Raw genomic sequence first — 27,030 nt, 5'->3', positions numbered from 1 at the left:
AGTGGCTTCATGAACCAAAGATGTAATCATAAAGTGAGATCTGCTTGTTCATTCTGGAGGAACAGTCAATGATTAGAGATAATATCCTGGCAAACTGACGCACCAAACAATGGTATAACACGGGTAAGTTAAGCGTTCCAGTGTCTTCCAAGCATATTTATGGACTAAGAGAGAAATAAGGATAGATCCAGATCGCTACTTCGAAGGACTTGCTCTTCTGAAGACATTTTGAAAGGGAGTTGTAGAAGCTGGTATCTCAGCATTCACATGGTATTGATTCCAGTAAAAAATAATCCTTTGTTTAAAACAAGCATCAGCTTTCAAACAGTCCCAAAAGACCCACTCTGCTGTCTGCAGAGCTTTAGCAGAGTATAACTATTCTGTACAGGTTTTAACAATACTGTTAGAAGGAAATTGTGTTTCAAACTTGCACACTTAATGATTTAGTTGTTTTCCTAATTAAAAACTGATCTGCTGTTCAGCATTGTGTACTTCCCCATGGTAACTGGTCTATGGTAATAACACAATATATCTAAAGCTAATTGGAGAATAATTTAACAGCTTGTTTGAAGCAGTAACTTTACATCTCACAAGGTTTAATATCCTTATATATCTTTAGTTTCGTTCTGTGAGGGATACCAGAAGAATACATCTCAACTCTCAACTCTACTAATGTAATGTTGTATCCAGCCGCATTCAAGAGTCCACAAAGCAAACGGTCTGTCACAATAAATCTCCTAGGGAGAATTTTTTCCTTCTAATATTCTACGTAATGTTTAAGTTCCTATTGGGTTTTACATTGCAATTGTTACTAACTGTTTTACAGAAGAGATTTTTATTTCCCGAAATAATTTGCATACTGTGTACACATTCATCTTAAGACTTTAAACTCATCAGATAGTAAGCTTTTATAGAGTGAGGATTTATTTTTATATTCTGGGAGCCATCAAGTAGCAGGAAGCAGTAAGGCAAATTGATGTAATACGCCTACCTCTAAGTGTTGGACTGTTCTGCCTTCTCAAAAAAAGGATATTAGTGTCTTTAAAATCCACTCAGAGCACAGCATCAAGGAGCTTGAAACTCTCAAGCACATGCAGAGCCCTGCAACTGTTTCAGGTCCTGAAGGAGATCACCCTGAAAACAGCTACAAGAAACAAAACAAACAAAAAAGCCCATAGTACAAAAAGCCAACAGCTCTTCTAAAAGCAGAAGTGGATGGACATGTCCAGAGATGGGACAAATTTATGGAGAAAAATACAAACCAACGTAAAAGAAACAGTTCTTTGACAGCCTGGTTCATATTTAGTTTATCTCATAGTTAGTGATCCTCTTTAACATGCTTTGACTTCTCTGCTAGACCAAAAGGAAGAGGCCAGCCCCTGCAGCCAAAGCTGCCCAGCATCACAGCCTGTCTTGTGCAGCACTTGCTTCTCTGTGCAGAAATCAAGTCAACGTATGTTTGGCTGTTACACCCCAGAAACAAGACAGACTTGGAATTAAAGTGACTGTGTCAACATGGTCTTAGACCAACTACCATTGGATAAGCAAAAAATAAATACTGTTGAAGAACTGATAAAAAACTTTAATGGAGAACCATATTAAATGATGACCCTAATGATGATCCTAACAGGGGAAAGGAGGGAAACAAATCCAAAGCCGAACACCAAGATATCAGTGCATGAAGTACTAACTTAATTTGATTAGATTGGAAGGAATTATACTTTGTTCCATAGCAGGAACAAAATAAGTAATAAAATACACGTCAACATAATCTTGCTTACTCACATATCAAAATTGTTTGAATAGCATATATTTATATAATATTTATATAAAATATATAGAAAATATTTATATAAAATATTTCTGTTTAGCTGGCACCAATCAAATGTAATGCTCAGCCCTCTGAGATGATTAAAAGAGAAAGCTCTCTCAAAAATCTCCCAAGCAAATAAGGACAGGCCCAAGAGTCTGTTACTATTTTCCAACACACACAAAACAAGGGATGCTGTATTTTCATATAATTTTTATACACTTTGCACAAAAGTTGCTATTTTCCAGTTTTCTCACAGCATTTGCAGTCTTGATTTTGCCTTTCCCCTAAAAATTCCAAAGTCAAAGAACTCAACTTATGTCAGACTGATCATTAATTTAACTTAAATGAAGTACACACTTCTCTCATTGAGTGTATATGCAACAGTAAGTCCCCTTCATGAGATTTAGGCATATCTAGTTTCCTCTGTATTCTTAGTCTTCATTTCCTCCAGCTATTTATTTATTATTATTGGGTGCTCCTACTAGCACCAAAAAGGTGGCACTAGGATGAGCTTATCTTCCAACACCTCAAGGTTTTCTACGAAATATCTCTTAAAATTCTTTTGAAGTAATTTTCATGGAGACAATGAACTATTGCTATGTTGTTTAAATAAACTTACCTTCCTACCTGGGTAAGCCTGTGTAGAAGTCATATCATGTCCAAAACCCCGTTCCAGTTTACATTACTTTAAAACAGAAAACATTAATGGAGTTATGTAACCCCTCAGTCCTGGTGTATCAAGAAAGACTGAGAAATAAATACCTCAACAAATCCAAGGGGGAGGTAGTTCATAAAGCATATTCCCTACAGTTCATCCAAGTCTGGAACAGGAAAAAAACCAGCCACAAAAAGCATTTCTGAAAGACAATCTTTTATTGCTGCTGTTGAAGGAAACATAATATATAAATGATGCGGGACAGAATGTGTGAGTGTGCATATTGCATAAGTCCTTGTCTTATCACAGAGTAAACCTCAACGAAGCTGGCTTCTTCTGTTCAAGAACAACACTTAACAAAACAAGATCTTGGTTTTGCGAGGTAAAATACCACAAAAACTGCCTATGTGCCCAGAAATGAAGTAAAGCCAAAAGAAATTTTTTTTTTTTTTTTTTCCTTTTCTGGAGATGACAAAGCTGTCAATTCCAATAAAAGAGAGTGTACTTGACCTGACACCACTGAAACAACCTCCTTGCCAAGAAAGAACATGGCAATGAAAACTTGTGGGACCCTACCACATCATTCTCATGTATTTGCTGTAGGTATACAAACTCTTCCTGAGAACTTGCGTATCTGGAATAAAATGTTGAAACCACGTATTTCTTCAGAACAGGTTTTATTTAGATTATTTATTGTCAGGTAGAATTTTGTCAGCACACAGGATATAGTTATCAAATCCACTAAAAGCTGTAAAATTTTATTGAACAATTAACTTTGGTGAGCTACTTAGAAATTTTAACACTAAAATTACATAACAGATATATTACAAGTCATAGGGTATAATACTGTATTTGGATCATCCAGCCCAGTTTAGATTTTTGAATTAGTTTAGTAGTGATAAATCTATAAAGCATGAATAGGCAGAATTGAGCAGAAAGAGCTTGTTACTTATTTTATTACTAATGTATTGAGAATCGAAGCATATTAATAGATAATTCAGATCACATTCTGTTTTTATAAACAGTATCAAATACATAATTTAAACTTAGCCATAGGAAGGAAGCCTGATTCCCTGCAATACTTGATGAAGTCAACGGACAAGAAGTGCCCTGTCAAAAGGGATGAACCAGTTCCTGAAGATTTATATTATAGGGAAGTATAAATCACGAGTAACTGCAGTTTACATACATGTGCTACACCCTTGATTCTTGGAAGAAGAAAACTAAAACAAACCCAAACTTCATTAAAAAAAGTTTTCTCTGTAGCAGTCCGTGAATGCGCCTTGGTGAGTTTTGACCAGAAAGTCATCCAAAGGATTGCTAGGATTTTATTTCTTCCCATCAGTGTAGCCTAGTTTTCTGGATACCCTATAGAAAAGAATTGTTTAGATGATAAAGTAAACTACACAAAAATACTTGCTGAAACTCTCATGAACAGAATAAAATTGAGACAAATCAAGACAAATCACCAAAGCAAAATATCTGAATATCTTGACTGTGAACAGCAGTAGGACTCCTTGTCTCCATTCCTATGTGCTTTCAGATGGAGAGGAAAGTTTTTCATCTTATGTCATAGTAATGCTACTACGTTAACCTGAATTATATAAATATCTATTCAGCTTTGAGATTTAATCTTTTAATGTGTTCACAAATAGCTAAAAATGAAGGATATAAGTGAGAAAGTATTTTTTTCCCTCCATATTACTTAAGAAACGCCACAGTTTTTTTAACATCTATTTGAAAGTGTTTTGGTTTACATCTGACAATTAAGTATAGCAGTACAGCTGTAGGACAGCATTCACACAGAGCTGAAGAAAAGTTTACTAGTTATATGAACATTTCCTTTTCTGAAATCTCTCTTTTCATAATAGTCTTCTAGGTAAAGGCAATCAAGTTCCAGACAGGAAGACAATATTCCTTTTCTTTCCACAACCACTCTTTACAACACACAGCATTTTGCCGCACGGCTTAAGCATAACACTTCGGAGGGCTCTGGAGCCATTAGAGAAGAGCTTTGCTCCTGGGACCCACAGAAGGCCAAGACTGTCACGCCACATCTAAGAAACCTGGCCAGCTGACAGTCCATTCTGGCTACAAATCAGCGAACATGCATTTGTGTAATTAAGGAACAAAGAAATAGATTTTATTCCAGGTGGCTTGGCAAGAAGGCACTCTGTGAAATCTGATTTCCTGCTCTTTAACTTCCCTACTTACATGCTTCAAGGAAAGGAAAACCTTTTACTTCAGAACAGTTACTAATCTCATAGAAAGGGCTATTCTGTATGGACTCAGGAAAAAGAAGTGAGAAAAAAAAAAGAGAGAATCCAAGAACTGAGCAGAAATTTATTCAGCTAAGTGGGTGTACTCAACATCACAGAAACATGCTTGTATGCTCATCAGCTTGCCTCCAATATTCCATTGTATCAAAAATAATCCGAATACAATATTGTTATATATTTGTAATATGAGCCATCTTTGCCTAAACTGACTTTTTTTTTCTTTAATTCATGCAGCCTCTTTTCTAGTTAAGTTCTCCATACAAGTAGTTTAAAAACACATTCAGGCTTCCTTTGAAGTTTTAGTTCAAACATTGTCAGAAAATTTTTATATCAGCTGTATGATCTTCTCAAGCATAGTGAAAACATTTCTTGACTGAGTTTGGGAAGGCAGCATATCTTGTGGTGTCAAATTAGACTTTTTGGCAAAAGCGCACATCAAAAATGTTTTGGAAAATAAAATGAGAAACTGTGTAGAGAATTTTTAATGCTTTTTAATCCTGCGGCCTATTAAATCAGTTTGTAGTTAAAAATCCAAGAGATTTGAAACTTGAGAATCCATTAAAAGCCACATATTTTCTAAGAAAAGCAGATGTAGTAGGCTAGTATCCAGGGAGCTGGAAGGAGCATTCTCTTTCCAGAGATCTAAATACACTGCCAATAGTGATAACAGGAGGAGGAGAGGATCTCAGATGTCTTCTAGAGTCACTGCCTGTTTACAAAGAGCAAAAATGCAGGTAACTATGCCCAACTGCACAGAAGCTGACTTTTGAAAGTCCTTTTAAATGGCAACATATTGCACTCTCCACAGCCTAAGGATCTGAGAGGGCTTGTTAGCTCAGACACAGAGCCAGAATCAAAACAATTCTAGTTATATCCAAAACAATAAATGCCTCTAAGATGAGCACAAAATAAGGATTAGAGTAGCTGTTCAGTAAGGTTATCTTACTAACTTGCATTCACTGGCCATCCATGCTGGAGCCTGGCTAGTTTTGTCCACAGACACTTACCTCCCCGTGTTCAAGTCTGCAGGTTTGATTAGCTTGGGCTTTCCCAAGCATCCATGCCGATTTTCATTCTAAGAGTATGCATATAAGTGACAACCTCCATACCTTCAATATAGACGTACAGCAGCAAGAATTTCTTTTGAAATTTCTTTTCTCAAGAGGTATTTACCTTTGGTGACACTTCCGTGCATTTCCAGGACAGCTGTAACACTCCATTGCCCTAGGCCAACCAGAGTGGGCATTCTCAATCCCACATTCTGGTGATGAAGAACAGTAGTACGAAAAGGGTAAGAACAACGCCAGGTAACATGGGCACTACAGCATCTTGTTAATATATATTAGCCTATTAAGACATCGGCAATACTTCACTGGTATACTTCAATAAGCAGATTTCCTTATGAAAATATTCTAATTCAAAAGGTTCTGGCAAAACTTAATCTCAAATACATTTTATACACTGAATATGTTTAAGCATATTGAAGAAACATAGCTTACACTTATAATTTATCACCATTAGAGCAAGGTAAAAGAAACTGTTGATACTAGAATAAGTGTAATTCATAAAGTATAAGTTAAAATTTCAGGAAGGCAAAATAAGAAAGATGGGATAAGTTCACCTCAAATAATCAAATTATTTACAATTAATCAGTAATGAAAATGCAACAAGGCAAGAACCAGGCAAAACCAAGTGCATTTCTTTTGTGTTTTTCTTCTTATATACCAGTTGACAATATTTTAAATCAACTTCTCCAATGTTTTCCTTTACATCTTAGTTAGCTGTTACCTTGATGACAAGGTTCATAAAAATAAAACATGGAAAATAAACATTGGTGATTTTACTTAGCAAGAAAAAAATTCAGGTTATGTCATAAAGATGCTTTAACCAAAGTCAGATTTTTAAAAGGAAATTAAAAGATTAGCATCTAAAATCTTAAACTAATATAGTTTTAGGTTTGTGAGGTTCTTTTAATAATAAAATTTGTCTTGATTTGAGAAAAGTCTTTTTATCCAGATTAATAATGTAATTCACCTAAGCAAGTGAGGCTGTTTCTTCACTGTGAGGGTGGTGAGACACAGGCACAGGTTGCCCAGAGAAGCTGTGGCTGCCCCCTCCCTGGCAGTGTCCAAGGCCAGGTTGGATGGGGCTTTGAGCAACCTGGTCTGTGGAAGGTGTCCCTGCCCATGGCAGGGGGGCTGGAACTAGATGATATCTTTAAGGTCCCTTCCAACCCAAACCGTTCTGTGATTCTAAGTGACAGTAGCCATGCAACAACTCAGCTGGAAGTTTTTGTAAAGCTGAAGAACCCAACAAAAGCACTGTTATTCAAGTGCAGGATTAACAAACCATACATTTCCTGCTGAACGTTTAGATACAGAAAGTAAAAGCTACAGCAAGCTTTAAATAAAATAAAGGAAGAGGGAAAACCAGCAGATAATAACCAACACTTTAGTAGGAAAAGTCCTAGTTAACCTAAAGAAAAGCTTCTTAAATATCTGTTAACATGCAATTCAGGAAATCCTTTTCTGCACAAATTCCTTACTTCAAGGAACAATTAAACATACCCACTTATTACTAAGGAATTCACCTAGACAGTGGTCTATTGAGATTTGTAGATTCACGCTTTGAATAAGTGCTTGTGATTGCTAAAGTAGTAATTCATAAAGTTTCTGAAACTAACCTTGCAGGGAAGTACCAGGAATACAAAGCAAAGTTTTATCTGAAGACGCATGAAATCCAGAGTCCTGGAAATAAAGCATCAACAGATTACATCAACATAAACATTCATGTATTATTTCACACCTTGCCTCAGAAGAAATTATTTGGAACCTGGAAATAAGGGACTAATTTAATATTTAAATCGACAAGTCTAGTGATTCCAATAGAACCCAGTAAAGCCTAATTTGCCTCACCTTGTCCAACTATAAAGTGATTAAAACGTCATCATTTCAGAAGGACACCTTAATTAACAGGAACACTGTTTGAGACTATTTTAACTAGTGACATCATCTATTAAAAAGTAACAAAAGATTTTATTGAACATTTTATAACCATTTTCAAGGTTATTAAACATAGTGAGCTCCTCACATGATCCAGGAAACTCGATAAAACTTACATTTTAGCAAATAAAAATCCCCCAAACCCCAAACCTGTAAAACAACCCTACTGACCAAATAGCACCGTAAGTATGCTGACATTAGTTTAACCAGCTTCCAGCTCTAATCCGTTTTTTTCAATCCGTCTCCAAATATCAGCAAAGAGTGCACAAACTCCCCCACCCCGAGTCTTTACATACCTGGCTCTGACAGTTGTCACTGTCAAAAAAGCTGCAGTTACTGCCATCATATGTGCCCAAAAAATCCATGCCAACTGTCTGAAGATTAACATTTTCTCTGTGAGAAATCTGTTGACATTTTGTTGAAGGAAAATAACATTCTGGTATATTTTTAATTCGCTTTACTGGTGAACAACGATGATCATTTTGAAAATTTCCTAGTCTTTTAACTCTGGGAATTGCAGGCAAAGTTCGAATAGGTGAATTAACAAGAGCATTTACAGTTTCAGACATCTGTATTCCTTCATATTTCTTTAAGTTTGCAGCTCTCTGAAATCCAGGAAGTTTTGGATCAGGCTTACTACACAATTGCTCATAGATCCTGTCAAATTCTCTATCATATTCCACAGTGGACCTCACAGAATCACTTAAATTCCTCTTCACTAATCTTCCTTTCTCTTCAAGGTTCTGTGAGTTTGCAAGAGGTCTTGTCAATGTCAAAGGCTTTTGGATTTCTTTGGAACACAGTTTGTTGTAGAGTGTTTCAAACGCATCTTCGTATTTCTGGGGCATCTTTGAAGGACTCTGTTTTATAGACAATGAGTGTTTGTGCTGGAAAGAATTTTGTCTTTCAGAAATTATATTTTCTAGATTTATAAGCAAAGTATTTGATGGTCTTGCAAGAGAACAGTTTGTGACAGGTGTAAAAGTGTTACTGTTACCGTAAGAACTGCCAGTAGATGAATACAACTTAGAGGTATCACCATAAGGAAAGTAAATTTTTTGAGTTTTACTGTCTTTTACCAGACAAAGTGCTGTTGACCCTGAACTGGCAGTAGGTGTTGAAAAACGGTATTCTGAGGAACATTTGTAAGCCAGTTTTTCACTTTCTTTGCATTTTGAATTCTTTGGTGAGACAGCAGTCTGTAACTCAACTTCAGCTAGAAACGTCTCCCCCATTCTAGCCATAACATCAGGAAACACAGTCTGTTTGGAGGCTTTTTGACCTTTTCCAGACACTAAATGACATTCTAAATGTGAGTCGGAGTAGTCCATTCTGAGTTCATTTATATCAATGGAAGAATAAGGTACCAGACCAGATAAATCATTAGTGGCACATGTGTCATCACAAAGTTCTCTGTTCTCATTTCCAAAAGTTTGATTCTGGATGTCTTCACTTCTGCTGCTGCATATGCTGGGTAATGCTTGCTTCAGTTTAAGAGATCTGAACCCTCTTATCTTGTCTACAGTGACACTGAGCTTTGGTCTTCTAGGACGCCATCTTTTGTGCCTTAAGTGTGCAAACATGTATTTTAACTCTTTTCTTCGAGACTGCTTTGTCATGTGCCTTGTAAGAATCTCTACCATCGCTGGATACAAGTCTGCAAGAGTTACATTACTCCAGGAGCATTCCTCATCTGCAGACTGGTATTCTTCCAAGATACTGTCACCGTAAGTTTTATTTGGTTCTGGAGAGGGTTGATGCCTGGGTATGGTTATTGTATTTGGTGAAATGGGAACACCAGAAAATTGCAACTGTAGAGGTCTGGATGAAAAACATTCATTTGACAACTGTACTCTCTTTCTGCGAACAGCGGCTTGGCTGCCTATTCAGAAAACCAAATTAATCACAAAACAAAACCAGGAGAAAAAAAACCCCTAACCTATTAGGGCACTTCCAGTAATGTATTACATGACTTAGAAATAATTGCATGCGGTACAGATAGCCTTACTGTAATTTCATTATTCATATTTCATTATGCTTTTTGCCAGGCTAAATGGATGATTAACGTACAATCCATTTGGAAAAAATTAAAATGTTTTTCCTAACCATATTGAATTAAGAGACAATAGAAGACAGAAATGTGTTGGAAAAAAACTATTTTAAAATAGCTTAATATACAGATATAAAATATATTCATCGTAGAGGCAGACACTTTGCTCTTTGTGACTTCCAATGAGGAAGAACAGCCTTATCCTACAGGTTTTGCTACTCTATTTCCATATTCCTTGAAAGCTTTGTACTTGGCTAGTATCAGTGCAACTTCACTTGCCATAAACTGTGATGAAGATAATGCTTTTTGTAGTAGTTAGAATTTTGGTGTAAATATTTCAAGCGTATCTTGGGTTTGCATCAATTCTGGGGAGCTTCTGAAGAAAGAAGGTTTACTGGTGAAGTACCACTTTTAGTATTGGTTATCAGCAGACCCAAAGCTACTCATTACATTCCTTGAATTTAAAATAAGCAGTACCAAAAAATTATGCTTTCATTTTGTTGAGCTTAATGCTGCTGAATTTTGTAACTATGCATTCTTTTCCTGAGGCTATTTAAGAAAAGCTGCTGTTATGTACACAAGTTATTTATTTTCTATTTTTCAAAGCAAAATCATGTCTAACTTCTCTTCAAGAATCCAGCCTGTTGAACTTTTCTGTTGGGTAACTAGTGCCTCTGTGTTTTCAACAAATTAAATATTTATTTCTAATACATTTTAATAAAAACACATTTTCTAAGTAACATATTTGACCAACACCCAAAAGATGTAGTTGTACCAATCAGTTCCGGTACTGGCAAAGCTAAATGAAGACCTTCTGATGAAGCTTGAGGTGCCATCTGAAAAACAAAGAAAAAAAATAATAAAAAAAAGACTCATGCATATTTTTTGCAGGTTAAAGGTAACATCAAAATCTTATTTGTGACTCCTCCTACTCTCTCCTTACTATACTAGATCCTGTACCTAGTATATAGTCCTAAGGGGCTTAGTAAATATCAGACAAGGAGGAAAAAGTCTAGTCTAAGACTCCAGTAAGACTTTTCAAGAGTTACCAGTTTAATCTTGGAAAGCTATTTATCATCTTTGCAACTTCTACATTATGTATCATATTTTAATACCTTTCCCAACCAAATATGATGATTTATACGTGGATATATATACCTGGACATCTCTGGCAACTCCAGTAGGAAACAGAAGCCATACCATATAACATAACCCTTTGCCCCCAGTTCCCCTCTACCCACAGAACCGAAAAAAAGCTAAAACGTCAAACCTCAAATTTAGGCTTTTCAGAAAACCTTCTGAAGTGAAGATCAACTTGCACATCAAGGTTCAAATAACAAAGTATAAACGTAAAAAAAAAAAAAAAATAATTTAGATATCATCTGCTCAGTTTCTTACAAATCATCGCTGTCAGAGACCTGAGATACTGTGATATTTACGCAGACAGCAAGCACGAGAGGAATAATGATGGAACAGCAGAGAAGTTGTTTTAGAATTCTTTGTGCTGCACAGTTAGAGTTCTTATTTTATTCTAATTAGCTAATAACTTACAACAGAACAGGAGAAATATGTTACCATAAATTTGGGAATTTTTCTAGCATAATCTTGCACTATCACATCCACTTGAACTTTTACTTTCTCCTGAGCTTCCCCATCATCTATATCCTTTGAGAGAAAAAAAATAAAATAATTAAAACACACAGAAGTTACTGACAATGACAAACCCAAACATATTACTTAGATTTATTTCAAACTAGTATTATTCAGATGAGGATATCCAACCAGAATAAGCTTATTTTTAATGTATACATTTTATGTCCACAAAAAAATCCTGAGAAGGAACTGTATGTGAACATATAAGGTAACCAGCTAGTTTACCAATGCAAGGAAAAGCACACAGTGCCTCAGACGACCCACTGATAAAAACAAAGTAAAAGAAAAAAGTCCTAGTGTTAGGTTACAAAGCACTGGTAATTATGGCTGCAAGTGTTAATAGGTATTAGCATCCCATGGATTCAAATACAAATTACGATCTACTCTGCAACAAATCTAAGAGTATTTGGTAATAAATGGCAAATGTTTTTCATTGTGAAACTCTCGCTTTCTGAAGCAGTTTGTATTAGCTGTTGTCAGACACAGGACGATGCCTAGCACTACGCTAAACAAGTAAAGTGAAATAAATTTTTGGTAACTGTATTTGAGCAAGCAGAACATAGGATTAGAATGGCTGCACGCACAAAATGTGTGTTGTAATTTTCTTCATCAGTGTAACTGCTCTGGGTAGTCCTGATACCCATAGTCTAGTTTGGGAAACAACAACAGAAGATTCCAGTCTGGTTCTGTTATGGCAGCCATTATTTCAGATTTACTTTTTTTTTTTTTTAAAATTATGTTACCTGTTTGTGCTAGACTCAAGTGAACAATCATATTTTTATAAGTGTTTTCACTTTGGGATTCATCTGGTTATTCTTTTTCCAAACCTGTAATAGCCTTTCTCATGGTTGCCTGGTCTTTGAAATACATTGCGTGGCTTTCTCTGGTAAACTAATAACATGAAGACATAATACTACTTCATATTGGTTTTCATGACATTAGTTATTGAACCTCATTTGCTATACTTACTAAAAACGTACATTAAGATACAGAACTACATAGAATCTTCTGCTGACTGCATCAAGTCATCAGGCACATTTAAGCTATTCAAACAGTTCAATCATTTCTATTGAACACCAAAAATATTACATTAGACACCAGAAATTATTACCTGGAAGCAAAGTTCTTCAAATTTTCCTCTTACTGAAGCTATACTGGCATCACTTTTTTCATCTACAATTTGAAGATAAATAAAATCTAGTTGAACTCAAAACCAAACGGCAATGTTTTTAAACACACACACCGTATAACTTATTAACTAAAATGCTTCCATTTTAGAAAACGTTTTTCTACACAAAAACTTTTTATCTGTATTATATTTCCATTTCAAGTGCAATTGAAAAGCATGGTTTATAGGTTCATAAATTACTTGAGGGGAACAAAGAAGAGTGAAGATAACTTGTTTACAACCAGTTCTTCAATATTTACACTAACCAGTTCAGGGAGTAAAATATTTTCAAAGCACTGCTCTGCAAGAATCACTATTCTTTAATATATTTTTCCCCACTTATCTCCCACTACATTCCTAAATATCGCAAAGAAGACAGTAAGGACCTCCTACCATGCTTCCTTTTCTTAGTTTCTTATTGTCAAGGCTGTCTTAGAACTGCCAAGATGAGAAATAAGACAGACTTGAAAGTATTAAAAAGCAAGTCCAAATCTTCCAACTCAGTTTTTAAGGGTTCTACGGGTATATTTGTGAATGAAAGGCAACAAAACATTTTTTTTGCTTATGTAGCCAGACCTTCCTTCCAATTCATCATTAGCTAAAGCCTCAGTCTTTCATAATCATAAAAGATGTGACTGCATTGTAAGCCCCGATTTCTGAATTTCACTGGCTGTTGTATCTTTGTCCCATGATCATGCTCACTGCAGGGAGGGAAAGAGGACAGGAGAATAGCCCTGAAGAGGAAAACAATGAGTGCAAAAATCTTGGTTATGATACCTACCACATCACTAGCTCTTCACACTATTCTTAAATAACTAAGCAGAATGAAAATCTTTTCCAGCTAATCTCATCTTCCTTTTTGTTCCCTGTCAGTGAAATCATCACCTAAAGCTCTGTTGACAGCTGCTGTTGTAGAGCTAGGGTAAAGATACATATGAAAGAAACTCCATTTTTTTGGGAGACAACACAATTTCACACCTTCGGGTAAAAAAACTGAGCAATCAGAGGGTTGGCTTTGACAGTCTACCTGACTCTGGTAGAATTAGTTTTTTAGAATTGAAACCCATGCCTGTCAGATTATCAAAGTTTCTTCCCACATGACTAATGGAAGGAAGTTAATATGCATCAATAGTGGAAATCAGTTACTAAGCATCAGTAGAGGAGGAAGCAGTAAGAATGTCAATGTTTTAATCTGGAAAAGGTTTCAGCCTCCCAATTTGTGTTGTAACAGCTGATACTCTTCTGCCATACAGTAGTCGTCTTCCAGTAGGAACGGGCACAAAACTGGTAGACTGCTCCCTAAATAGTCACTGAGATGACCAGACCAGACTGTTACAAAAATGGGAGGTTCTTGAGATAAAGGTAACAACTTCAGTGTCCAGGAATGGTTGACTCCATCACACCAATTACAAATTATTATAAAATAGCTTGTATCGTAGAATGAATTGGCCTGTATACCAGTTGAATACTCTTCTGGGCATGAAACCTCACAAAAGTGTAATTTTAGTATGTCTTCAATGTATTGTTAATCATACTTCAAATCACTGGAACTTTAACTATTAGCAGAGGATCATGGCACAGCACAGAAAAAAATGAACCATCTTCTCTGGGGATCCTTAAAGTGTTTTTAAAGGCTAGTAGGTAAATTCAGGAACAACTTTGTTCAAGTGCAGAAGAGAGGAAAAATGAAAATTCCCACCTTCCTCTCTAGAAACTTTGACGTATAATACAGAAGTTATTTCACTGGAGATGCAGTCAATACACTATCATTACCAAAAGAGATATATCTCATTTTAAAAGATGAACATGTAAATTTTTAAGTTTTGACTTTGATGTGATAGTTTAAACTTAAATACACTTAGATAATATACAATCCAGATTGAACTTTCCCCTTTCTCTCCAAATAAATTAATTTCTCTGTGATACTATCCTAACAGATCATAGAATCACAGAACGGTTTGGGTTGGAAGGGACCTTAAAGATATCATCTAGTTCCAGACCCCCTGCCATGGGCAAGGACACCTTCCACCAGACCAGGTTGCTCAAAGCCCCATCGAACCTGGCCTTGGACACTGCCAGGGAGGGGGGCAGCCAGCGCTTCTCTGGGCAACCTGTGTCAGTGCCTCGCCACCCTGACAGTGAAGAACTTCTTCCTAATAGCTAATCTAAATCTCCCCCCTTTCAGTTTGAAACAGTTACCCCTTGTCCTATCACGACACTGCCTGATCAAGAGTCCCTCCCCACCTTTCCTGTAGGCCCCCTTTAGGTACTGGAAGGCCACAAGAAGGTCTCCCCGGAGCCTTCTCTTCTCCAGGCTGAACAGCCCCAACTCTCTCAGCCTGTCCTCAGAAAGGAGGTACTCCAGCCCCCTGATCGTCTTCGTGGCCCTCCTCTGGACCTGCTCGAGCAGGTCCATGTCTGTCTTGTGCTGAGGGCCCCAGAGCTGGACACAGCACTGCAGGTGGGGTCTCACCAGAGCAGAGTAGAGGGGGAGAATCACCTCCCTTGATAAAAGAAAGTGTTTGGATATCACTATACTTAGCCACACTACTTCTTGCGAAACCAAAGAAAGTAGACCTAATAATTTTCCCTATTAAGGGCAGACCAATACTTGCAAGTAAAAGTGAGAGCTGTTTCACTTTATATATTCACTGCTGTTGATAGGCTTTGCTTACTTTTAGAACAAAAATACTGTATAACACCTGGAAGAAACACTGCCTTCACTGAGAAGCGTGAACCATTCTGTATGAATACTAAAGTGGGGAAAAAAAACCTGCCAAAGCTGAAGTTTTAGCCAAAGCAGCTAAAGATACACTTTTTTCTTAACAGTTAGCATGCTGTATCGCTAACCTTTTGTATATTTAAAAAACCAACAACAAAACAAAAAATGAAAAATCAAAAAACCGAAACACCTAGGTAAATTCCATTTTTAAGTGAGGAATCCAATCCCACATCTCCAATGAGTCAATTTCTAGGTCTTAGTCTATTTGGAGATAGCCGTGACTCACCAAGGCTGCTATAAATCCTCTCCAATCTCTTCCAAGAATGTTCACAAGAGAAGGAGGAGGAATGGATAATCCTATTATTTTATGTTGCTATGAAGATACCAGAATCTGAACTGCATAACTCATTTATCCACAACTACAAAGGACACTTACAGAAGCTAAGCTACAGCTGCCTCTGAAGTTTGTTTCCTATATTTTGTTGCGCAGGGTGAGAAAAAAAACAACTCACATTTTCTAAATCTGCAGAAACTATTTTATCATTCAAATACATATTTGAAATTATCCTCTCAAACGATAGAATGGTAAGTTTCAGATTGGTATTTCCTATTTCTTTTAACAAATAAGTAATCATTGCCTTGGACAAAGCTATGCATATGAAGCACCTAATTTATACCACAGTATTTAAACCCCAGCTAACCATATTTTGCTGCAACGGCTCTTCTAATCATTAAATGCTGGTTACCACCTAGCCATAGTTTAATGCATGCAAAATAGTAAGTTTTTGTATGCACAAGAATCAAAATATCTTGAGTAACACAAGTTTTAAATATTTAAAAACCAGTCAAAGATTGCTACTACTAATTAATACAATCAAATAACTATTTGGGAACACAACATCCAAAGTTTTTAGACAGGCCACAAGACTGATGCTGAAACTGTTACAAACACTACTGAAGACACTTGTTGCAGCTGAATACAATATCTGTGTTCACCAGACAGCTAGAAATTAATGTATATGTTGTAATTATTAAAACTTCTATTGCCACTTATGCCTAAGTTTTCTTAATAAAGAAAGGAACAGTGAAATCAAAAGGCAACTGAACATATTCCACATTGACTTTCCAACACATCAGGGATTCAGGACTGAGATTTTAAAGAGGAATGTGGATATTGATTTCATAGCACTACTACTACCTCAGTCTTGTTATTCATATTCTCTACATTCTCAAAGTCTAAAGGACACATTTTGAAATAAATTTTACTATATTAGAAAATTATGAAAAAGGTATTTGCCATCTTTTTTAAAAAAGGTAGCTAAAAAGTAAAATAAAAAACCCACCTATGTCAGTTGTGTCCACACAAGAGCTCTCAGGAGATTCCTTAAAAGCACATGAAAAGAAGTTTAAGACCTGGTAGTATAAGCTATATCAAGTAGACTGTAGAATTTTCTGCTTTCACTACTTGCTCAACTTTTTTTTTCGGGGTGGGGGGGTGGTGGGGGTGGGGGGTGGTGAAGCAAACCCAGTTATATTCCACAAACTATGTCCAAATGACACCATGGTTATTCACAAATCTGTACACAAATTTGTCTTTATTCACATCTCATTACTCAATGGGTAAAACTATTTTCTTCCCAGACCTTCTATATTTAGACAAATAATTAGAATTTAGACAAATTATACAAGAGCAAAAACCAGTTCATAGATGAATTCTAATCACCAAATCTTTATCAGTATGTATGTATGAGGAAAGTTTCTTAACTGCACACTTCAAACAATCTATATATAATATTTCAAATAGTTTTTTTGCTCTATTTTGTAGAAGTCTCGATAGTTGCATAAAAATCTCATTTATACAGATAAGGAGCCTTTTCTACATGTTTACAGTCTACATCTGACATCACGTTCTTTGGAATTTCTTTTTAAAAAGTCTAAACCTATTCTGTCCAGTTCAATCATAAAATTAGTGTATTATTGGTTAAAATGACATCAACAAAATGAGATACTTCTAACTACCATCTATGTAGAACAAATAATTACGAGTGACCAGAGAGATGGCCCATATCACTCTTCAGATGCTGAATATAAAATTACTTGATTCAGCAGTTAGTAGGTCTTTAAAATCTAACTCTATAGCTATGGTACAGGACCACATGCTCATGATTAATTTCTTAGCTTTTGACTACATAAATACATTTTCCCAAAAAGGCTTTATGGAAGCAGACACAATGTGGTGCCCATACCTGATGTACTGTTAAATGTCCATCTTCAAAATCACTGGTCTGTTGCTTTGACGTTTCTTAGCACGCATGGGAGGAAAAAAAATTCTATTTCAGTTTGATAGGTCACGGACCAATGTTGTACCTGAACTCATTAATTCTTCATTTGTATATACTCTCATTTATCTTGAAAATTATTTAGCGCAAACATTTAACAAATGGAGAACATACACAGGACTGAAACAAAGAATACACAGGTGACAGAACAACATTCTAGTCAAACACAGCAGACTAATTCTGATCAGAGACCTACATCTACCATATTACATTTTCTTCTTAGCACACAAAGCACCACAGAAAATAAAATTTGCCCCTTTATCAGGTAGTATCACTTGTAGGAAAGGAAGACAACTGAAAACTTTTTGTGCATTTTTCATGGCATATGTTGAAAAGAGTAAGAAAAAGACTAGCTACTCTTGAAGCCTGAGCGTAGAGACCCAAAACTCTATTGCATCTTTTAAAACTATTTTTAGCAGGGGGGTCTTCCAAAACTGTTATGTCTGTCTTCCTGCACAGACAAACCCACCCACAGTCTTTGTGGGTTGTCATGCCGTTCCCCCCCAGGTTATTTCATAAGCAGCAGAAGAAAAAGAGTGTAAGGGCTGTCTAATTTAGCAGAGATCTCCCCTTTTCACATTTCAATCTAAATTTTGCTCTTCATTAGCTATTGCAACTCAAATGGATTTAAATAAAACCATAAAGATAATAGACTCACAGAGAAGTAGCAATCTTCAAATAAATGTGACTTCCACATAAGCTTATTTCACAGTTAGCCTCTAAGGCAAATATTGATGCTATTAAAATTACTCAGACTGAAAACTTTTTAATATCACTGAAAAAGTCTACCCCTTGCCTTGTTAGATTTTAGAATGGCATCTATTACAAGCTACAAGCTCTCAAGTCTGTATACAGTGCAGATTATTATGATGTGCATATAAAAATTATTGCCTAAATCTATTGTTAATATTGCATAAATTACAGAAATGTAATCTTTCCCAAAAGAGTAGATCTCTATCTCCAAACATATAACTTTGCTGGTACTAAAGTTGTAGTGGGACTTCTCATGATTGGATGCATGTGATAGACTCAGACTTAAATAATAAAAATAATACAAGTTCTTTAGCAAGTATGTTTACCCTACTCAAGACTGTCATTAAACAAGTTTCTATTTAACACAGAATTTGTTGTCCTTGTTGTTTTCTTGCATTTCCATTTCCAGACAAATTGATGTCAAGTATCATAAGCGATTTACTTTTTTTTTTTTGGTTAATGGTGAGAAAACTTATCTCATGCCTAAATCAGGCACATAGGTACTACTGACTCCTATAAACACTTCATATTATTAATAATGCCAGGCATACATCTAAAGATTCTCAGTTTTCTAAAGGCTTAAAGCATATGGAACAGAACCTAAATATGTCATCTACTCCTTCTTCCATTTTAAAGCAGGAACAACTATACCTAACTTACCTCTAGGAGAAGTCTAACCATTAAGAGCAACTCCACAATCTCTAAGAAATGTACTTCATGTCTTCCTTATGTTTTCATTTGGAAAGTTTTTCTAGTACTATCCTACAGCCTCTATTTTGTTCTTTCCCCGCCTCTCCCCCGCCCCTTCTCCATTTAAGTCCTATCACCAGTGGCTCTAGTAATTTTTTTTTCTTTTTCTGACTCACTCCAGCTAGTCAAGCTATCGTCAAATACAAAACAAAGTACTCCACCACAAGTTTTACCACTGTTGAACAGTGCAGAAAACGTGTTTTGTGTGCCTTACATACTAGGCACCTGTGCATATCTTCTAGTGCAGTGTGTGCTATGTTCACAACAGACTGATATTCTTAGTTGGCTCAGTCAGCCTTCAAATTTGCTTCTTCCTGCATTTGATTATTCTTACATAAGTCTATTACTTTGAACTTCTCTGAATGAAATTACACAAAGTCTGCTTTAAGTTTTAGCCCAAATTTGTCAGACCATCTTTCACAGTGGTCATCCCTACTTGGTATCATCTGTGAGTTAATTAAGGGTATTCCCTCTTCTACTATTTACTATTCTAAGCAGTTTTCCAACCAGTAGAAAACTGGTCTATGAAACCGCTCTCTCATATAAAGTTAGTGAAGCATATTATATAACTAGTGGGCTCTGGCTTCAGCTTGTAACCTTCTCAGGAAATTTATGTTCACTATTTTTCAAAAAAAAAAAAAAAAGCACAGTAATGTTTCCTTTAGAATATGTTAGCAATACTTTTTTTTTTTTTTTTTTTTTTTTTTTAGAAGCCGCATAAAGCATTTTCCAAACATTTCTGGATTAGGAACACAGGAAATCAGAATAAAATCATAATGTCCCATTGAAATGCCTTACTTGCAACAGCTATGAAACAACACAGAGGGTGTTTTGTTTCAAAAAAAATTTCTCAAGGAAAGAAAGAATTTTAAGTGGCTAACATATGACAGAAATATTGCTCTTCTTGGAGGTTGAAATTTAACATACTTGGTCCTCCCATACTTAAACTGCCATATATTAAAAAAACACCCCAACAACCCACCACTCAAAGGACTGTCATTTTACCCAGTAAAACTTCATGGGGGTACTGGACATTCTATCCATATAGTAAAAATAGGTTATAGACAAATTCAGAATTGAGAGTTGGAAAAAATAACACAAGTTATACTCCAAGGGAAGGGGTTCATTAATAAGTATTTGGGTCTTATAAAGATATTTTAAATGTTCACACTTAATAGCACAGAACTTTATGTATCCTAATTGAAAACACATACCAGGCCCACCTAAAAGCATAGAACAGGAATAGGTAAAATTTGCACATTAGCTTTAATAATCCATAGCCAGAAGCTGTTGTTGGGTTGGGGTTGGTTTGGTTTTTTAAAGGTAACACCAGCCACACCCAGACAGTTCAAATGCTTACTCCATGTACTTTTGTGTTTCAAATAAAAAAAGCCAGTACAAGATATGATTTTCTCAAATTGAACAAAATCCATGAGACGCTATCTTTTATAGCGTATATAAATATACATGCATAAAACAAATCTGTAAAAGTGGGGGTTTTCTTATAACAAAAGCTGTTAACACTAGTGCTATCCCCCTACCTTCAACTTTTACTTAAATGTTTACTCCCTAGGATAACTTAAAACTTAACTAGTTACATTAGAAGTTGGAAAAAAAGTAAGATATCAATTTTTCTGCTTTTCTACCTTCTCTGTAATGCAGCACTCTAAATTTAAAATTAATTTGATGAAGCCTTTGCAGCATTAAAGAAACTCCAAGTAAATTTCTTCAATAAGAACTTCTAGGGCATTCAGGACTTAGGTCAAAACACAAAAATTAACAAAAAACTACTTCTAAAAGACTTAAGATACTCTATCTTTTAAAAAAATAACTGTTAGATGCTCTTTCTTTCTGAGTTTTACTGCAGATTGTAGCCAGTAATTTTTTGTACTATTCAGACCCATCAGCATGTCTAAAAACTACAGGCAAAGGTCTGGACCATCTGAATCTTTTTGTATCAGACCCTTATTTCCCAGCTTAACATTTTAATTTCACAGGCTGATTCAAAGTCTATACCTGAACCCTGCATGAACAAATTTTTTGGTAGGACTGTAGTGGGAGAAAGACACTGGGTTGTGTTTTTTCCTCAGACACTCAGCATAAAAGTTTCTCAGGTGAATGTCATAAAATAAGCAACAGCAAAAAACCCACTTCAAAACTTTAAGAAAATAAAGCTCAACATACCTTCGCTCTACTACACATCACAATTTTGCCCAACCACTTATCCCAGTAAAAACACATATTTTATTGAAACACACAGCTCCTTTTCAGAAAATTATAAAATCTTCAGATGCCATACATCTCCCTAAGTAGTATCAGAATTACACTTCAGTGTGCAGTCTTGATTTGACTTCCATCACGATACTTTATCTCTAATGAAATAACTATAAACTATTTTTTCCCTACAGGCAGCCTGATTCATTCAGTATACAGAATACTCTGCTAAATTTGATAGCTCATCATGCAACTTCATGAGATTCTTTTAACACACTTTTTTTTTTATATGCTTACTTATCTAGCTATTTTCAAAAAGCCAGCAACTTCCACATTTCTCCACTTATACACCCACATAAGCCAGGGTTGGAATTTTTGGATTCAATGAACATCTAACAAAACTGAAAAACACAGCAAAAAGCTGGCTGTTTAGTTGATAAGGGGAGATTATTTTAATCAACTTGCGATGACAGCAACATCAATTATAATGTATTTACTCATCTTAAACATTTTAAATTACATTTCAGAATCCCTATGAACATAGGTATTGTTGGGGTTTTTTATGGTGGTTTTTGCGACAGAAAACCCCAGTAAGTAAGCATCCTAAAGAGTTTGGCATAAACCCAGGATGTCTTCTATTAAGTCAAGACACTTTGGATTAAGATAATTCATAGCACTTATTTTTTTTAAACACTTTACCTGCATTCCTTTGACTTCCTCTATTACACTGCAATTAGAAACAGAAAAAAAAAACCCATATCAGAAGAATCTTAGAATAGTAAAGTTATTTTAACCACTGCCTTTATTTACTTTGGTGTGTCTCACAACTAGGCACTTTCTAAATAACCATATGGTTTTCTTCAGGTTTCCCCTGGCCTGACCTAAATAACCATTCCGTTTCCTTCAGGTTTCCCATGGCCTGACAAGAAAAGCCACAAATACATGGCAAAACTTACCTGATCATTCACTTCTTGCCATGCTGTTTCTGTTAAAATCACCACAAGAACATAAGCTACAGCTATGTCGGCCCATATAAGAGGCTAAGACAGAGAATTCCTCTTAACAGTCCTTAAGGGATTTAGTCCGTAAAGTTATGCAGCAATGATTAGTAGATGATGCACAAGGAATTACCAGGAGTGGAAAAGGAAATACAGCCCCTTTTCTGCCTCCATTCGATCTATTCTTGTTACCCAAGACTGAATTTCACTTTTCATCCCCAAACTCTATTGGGCTCAGAACAGCTTCTGTGTTAACTACCAAGGCACACTACACAACTTAGCTTTTTAGACAGATAGCAGGAATGTAGCAGCAAGGTGACTTTTGACAGTTACATGAGAAACACTGAGATTTTTATGAGATTCACTGTTGAGTTCCTATGGGGGAGTTTAGGAAACACAAAAAGAAGTGACTGCTTGTTTAGTGAAGATACTCAGAATAAAAACATACAGATCATGCACCCACAACAGTGATGGCTTTGGCCTGACGCAGACTCAGCACGTACTGAGACTGCAAAGATACTTTAATTACTCCAGCATTATTTTACAGGAAAATAAATTAATCTAAAGATGAAACCAGTACACCCTTCAGATTTGAAAAGCTGATTACCTGAACCAAGAGAAATTGAAGCCTGTCCAGGGAGGTGGTGGAGTCACTATCCCTGGAGGTGTTTTAAGAGACAGGTAGAAGTTGTACTTTGGGACATGGTTTAGTGGTGTTGATAGAGCTGGGACAAAGGTTGGACTCGATGATCTTGGAGGTCTCTTCCAATTGAAACTGTTCTATGATTCTATGATTCAATGCATTTTAACTTCAATGACAATATTCTGATGAGTATGTGTCCCCATCAGACATTTAAATTAAAAAAAAAAAAATGTTTTTCCAGGTTTGACAGTGGTGCTAACCAGTGGTCATCTATTTTAGTTTGTCTCATTCGATAGTCTTAACCAATCTACCCTAAAACCATATTTTAAAGCAGATTTTTACTTCATTGATTAATACCCCTTGCAAATATTCTATGGCACAGCAATACTAAAATGTATTCCTATCTATCTATCTATCTACCTACCTACCTATCTCTGAGCCAGCAGTGTGCCCAGGTGGCCAACAGCATCCTGGCCTGTGTCAGAAATAGCGTGGCTAGCAGGAGTAGGGAGGTGATCGTGCCCCTGTACTCAGCACTGGTGAGGCCGCACCTCGAGTATTGTGTGCAGTTTTGGGACCCTCACTGCAAGAAAGACATGTCCAGAGAAGGGCAACGAAGCTGGTGAAGGGTCTGGAGGTCTTATGAGGAGCATCTGAAGGAACTCTGGTTGCTTGGTTAGGAGAAGAGGAGGCTGAGGGGAGACCTCATCGCTCTCTACAACTACCTGAAAGAAGGTTGTAGTGAGGTGGGGGTCGGTCTCTTCTCCAAAGTAGTAAGTGACAGGATAAGAGGAAATGGCCTCAAGTTGCATCAGGGGAAGTTTAGATTGGACATTAGGAAAAACTTCTTTACTGAAAGAGTGGTCAAACATTGGAACAGGCTGCCCAGGGAGGTGGTGGAGTCACCATCCCTGGAGGTATTTAAAAGAAGAGTAGACATGGTGCTTAGGGACACGGTTTAGGGATGGACTTGGCAGTGTTAGTTTAACAGTTAGACTCGATCTTAAAGGTCTTTTCCAACCCAAACAATTCTATAATTCTATTTTATATATATATTTATGAAAAAGTAGTATTGCTACATTTTGACTGCATAGGAGGACATATGATTAGATACCTCAAGTACTTCTTTCTTCCATCTGTTAAGCTGCTTTGTTGACAATTCCTCCCACTGTTTTGGTCCTAGAAATAACAAGAGATATCAATATAAACATTGCTTTTCTTTAGAATGATACTTGGTATGGTTAGTGTTATAACAAACAAACATTTAAGAGGAACATATTGCGTAGCAACAAAACATTATCAAATCTGAACAGCCTCCAATACAATTGCTGAAACAAAAACTTATAGGAAAACAAACCAAGAGAATATTGTAATTTCAAGTTAATTGAGAAGCCAGGCAAAATAAAATTAAAAAAAAATTAAAAAAAAAAAATAATCACATACTGAGTCTAACAACACTGAAATAAAATCCAAAAAGCATTACAGCCCTAGATGCTACGAAGCGGCAGGGGGAAAACCAAATTATTTTACTTTTTATTTAATGCATGCAGACCACATGGTATCTGAGGTTAGTTAAAGCCATAATTAAGGCTTTACAGGACTGAGATCCGTACTGATTGTATATCAAACAGAGGTCACTAAACCAAAAGCCTAACCAGGCCTTTACAAATCCAAGGGTGCATATTACAGTGCTGTATGCATGTTTCCTCCCTCTCTCTTTGGGCAATGTATATAAAATGCTGTAAAACGCAAGCTTCCTAGTCTGTAAAGGCCTCTAAAAAGTAAACCATATTTGGTGCAACAATTACATTGGCCTTGACATTGTGGTAGTGCTGCATGTGTATGTCCAGTAAGTTCAGCTTTACAAGAACTGATACAGCAATTTACATGTCATAATCCTCACTTCAGTAATAATAAAAACTGACAGAACATTTAATTTCCCAATAAAGCCACTAAGATACTAAGTCACAAGTCCCACTAAACCCCTCAGCAATGTATTTTAGAACAGGTTTTTTCACAACAAGGTCTCCATAAGCATTACAACTCTACAATGGATTGACAATTATAATGAAACACTGGAAAAATATGACATGGTACAATGTGGTGTAAATGTATGTTAATCACATGAATATTCAAGGAAAAGTTAAAGTGACTATCATCCTAGTCTACCCTGACATTCGATGTAATGGAAATTTATCAGAGCAGCCTTCAGAATACTAAGCAGAGATGAAACTACACAATCTATTCACGCGTATCAGCTTCCTGCTAATGTCTTCATTCTTTTGCTTCTGCTCAGGCTTCTCCATTTTGATTCTTCTTCTTACAAGTCATCCAAATATTTATCCTGAACTTTGCTAATAACTCTTTTCTGTTGTCTAAAACAGAGCATGAAATGGACTAAAATATCACATATAAATAAACACTCATATGATACCTGGAGAGTATCAAAGTTTAAATATGATATGCCATACCTAAGTGGACAAAATTTAGTATCTGTTGCAGTTAAGTGTTATATAACTATCAACACTTGCACGCTTTATGAAGTCTAAGTATACAGCATGTAAATATTGAAGTTTTAAGAAGTTCTTACCATCAGGCGTATCATAAGTGAGAGTTTCCATGGAAACAAGTAAATCATCTTCAAAAGCATGATTATACTAGATAAAAAGGACCATTAGCGATTAGAATAAATTATTAAAGCAACACTTTTAACATGCATTTTAAATATCATTTTAATACAATTTTGTTTTGACCAAAACATGAAGTTATCTGTATGTTGTTTTATTGACTGGTTAGAAGTCAGTAATCTGGAAATACTAATTCCTAGAGGAAACACATATACTTTAAGCATGTATACAAGTCATTCAATTTCCAGCCATAAGCCTATCACTGACAAAATGGGTCTTCATAGTTCTCAAAAGTGGTTAAGTTACTCTAGTACGGTTTCTTCTAAACTCTTTCTGTAGCAACTGGAAGTAACCACTCAGCATAGTCCTACAGATCATGACATAAAAATATCCAGTCTAATACTACATGAGAAAAAACATTCTAGAACCAGACTTAATCTTATGCCAGCACCTAGACATTAGCACAAAACATTTCCCCAAACAGCAAAGCTGACATCCTTGAATAAATACATGCATCTCTGGATGGAGGTGTATGGTTCCCACATCTTTTAACACAAAACGGCTCTAAACTAAGGAAGGTTTGCAGCGGTACTCTTCTTCCTGTGGTTTCATTGAAAATACCTCACCTCTTGCCACCTAATTGGGGTTAAGGGCACTATAAGGACAACTCGAGCTTACAATTAAGTCACTTATTCATACTGGCAATCCCGGATCTGAGTTTTATGGATGTATTCAAGGAGCTGGCTTTTTATTGGCTTACTCACGCCGAGGCTCAGGAGTGCATGGCTCAGCACAAACTGCGGAGCTGCATGAGGTCCTGGGTGACAGCTGCTTTGGGAACTCGTGACACCACAAGTAACTCACTGACGAAGAGAATTCAACGTCAGTTACTGCAAATTAGTGCGCGGAAGGAAAACTGAACCTGTCAGTACTGACACACCAAGACTTCGAGGTGGTCAGGAAGGAGCGGAGAGCCCTGCCGCTAAGGCGGGGCGGGCAGCGAGCCGCGCCGCCCGGCAGCCTTCCAGAGGGGGTCGGAGGGGCGGTCAGAGGGGCGCACAGGGGCGGCCAGGCCCGGCCGAACGGTGACACACGCCATTTCGGCAAGGGAAACCCTAAGCGGGCCGCGCTCCTCAGGCAGGCCGGAGCCAGGCAGGGCGGCGGCAGCCTGAAAGCCCCGCGGGCCGCGGCCGCGCCGGTGACAGAGCCTCCCCGCCGCCCACGGGGCCGCCTCAGGACGGCGACGAGCGCCCCTGCCCAACGGCCGGGGCGGCACTCACCCGCTCTATGATGCGGTTGATGGAGGCCATAAAGCGGGCGTTGCTGCGCTGCAGCCCCTGGTTCAGGTGCGAGGCCGCGGCCAT

The 27,030-nt window shown here is 36.8% G+C and overlaps 1 protein-coding gene across 1 annotated transcript; it reads right to left on the bottom strand.

The window, feature by feature from the left end:
• Nucleotides 1–1,083: 1,083 nt before the first annotated feature.
• HJURP (Holliday junction recognition protein) lies at nt 1,084–27,030 on the bottom strand. Its single transcript, XM_086460451.1, has 13 exons — nt 26,947–27,030; nt 25,630–25,696; nt 24,154–24,218; nt 22,098–22,125; nt 17,589–17,644; nt 16,686–16,725; nt 12,564–12,625; nt 11,375–11,464; nt 10,575–10,635; nt 8,046–9,631; nt 7,431–7,494; nt 5,921–6,008; nt 1,084–1,144 (listed from the first exon to the last, which is right to left on the bottom strand). Exons 1-13 carry the CDS (start codon nt 27,028–27,030, stop codon nt 1,084–1,086), a joined length of 2,352 nt encoding a protein of 783 aa, XP_086316577.1.

This window comes from Leptosomus discolor, chromosome 1 (assembly GCF_034619465.1).
Source record: "Leptosomus discolor isolate bLepDis1 chromosome 1, bLepDis1.hap2, whole genome shotgun sequence".
Lineage (NCBI taxonomy): Eukaryota > Metazoa > Chordata > Aves > Leptosomiformes > Leptosomidae > Leptosomus > Leptosomus discolor.
This window is presented reverse-complemented; position numbering and strand designations above follow the sequence as displayed.

What these genes read in the sequence shown, in the direction of transcription:
- HJURP (XM_086460451.1), bottom strand. Translation starts at nt 27,030, where the DNA reads ATGGCCGCGGCCTCGCACCTGAACCAGGGGCTGCAGCGCAGCAACGCC. An exon ending in GACATTTAACAGTACATCAG is followed by an intron (nt 16,726 to 17,588) that starts GTATGGGCACCA and finishes TGTGCTTTTAAG; the next exon opens with GAATCTCCTGAGAGCTCTTG. An exon ending in TTGAAGAACTTTGCTTCCAG is followed by an intron (nt 11,465 to 12,563) that starts GTAATAATTTCT and finishes TTTCTCTCAAAG; the next exon opens with GATATAGATGATGGGGAAGC.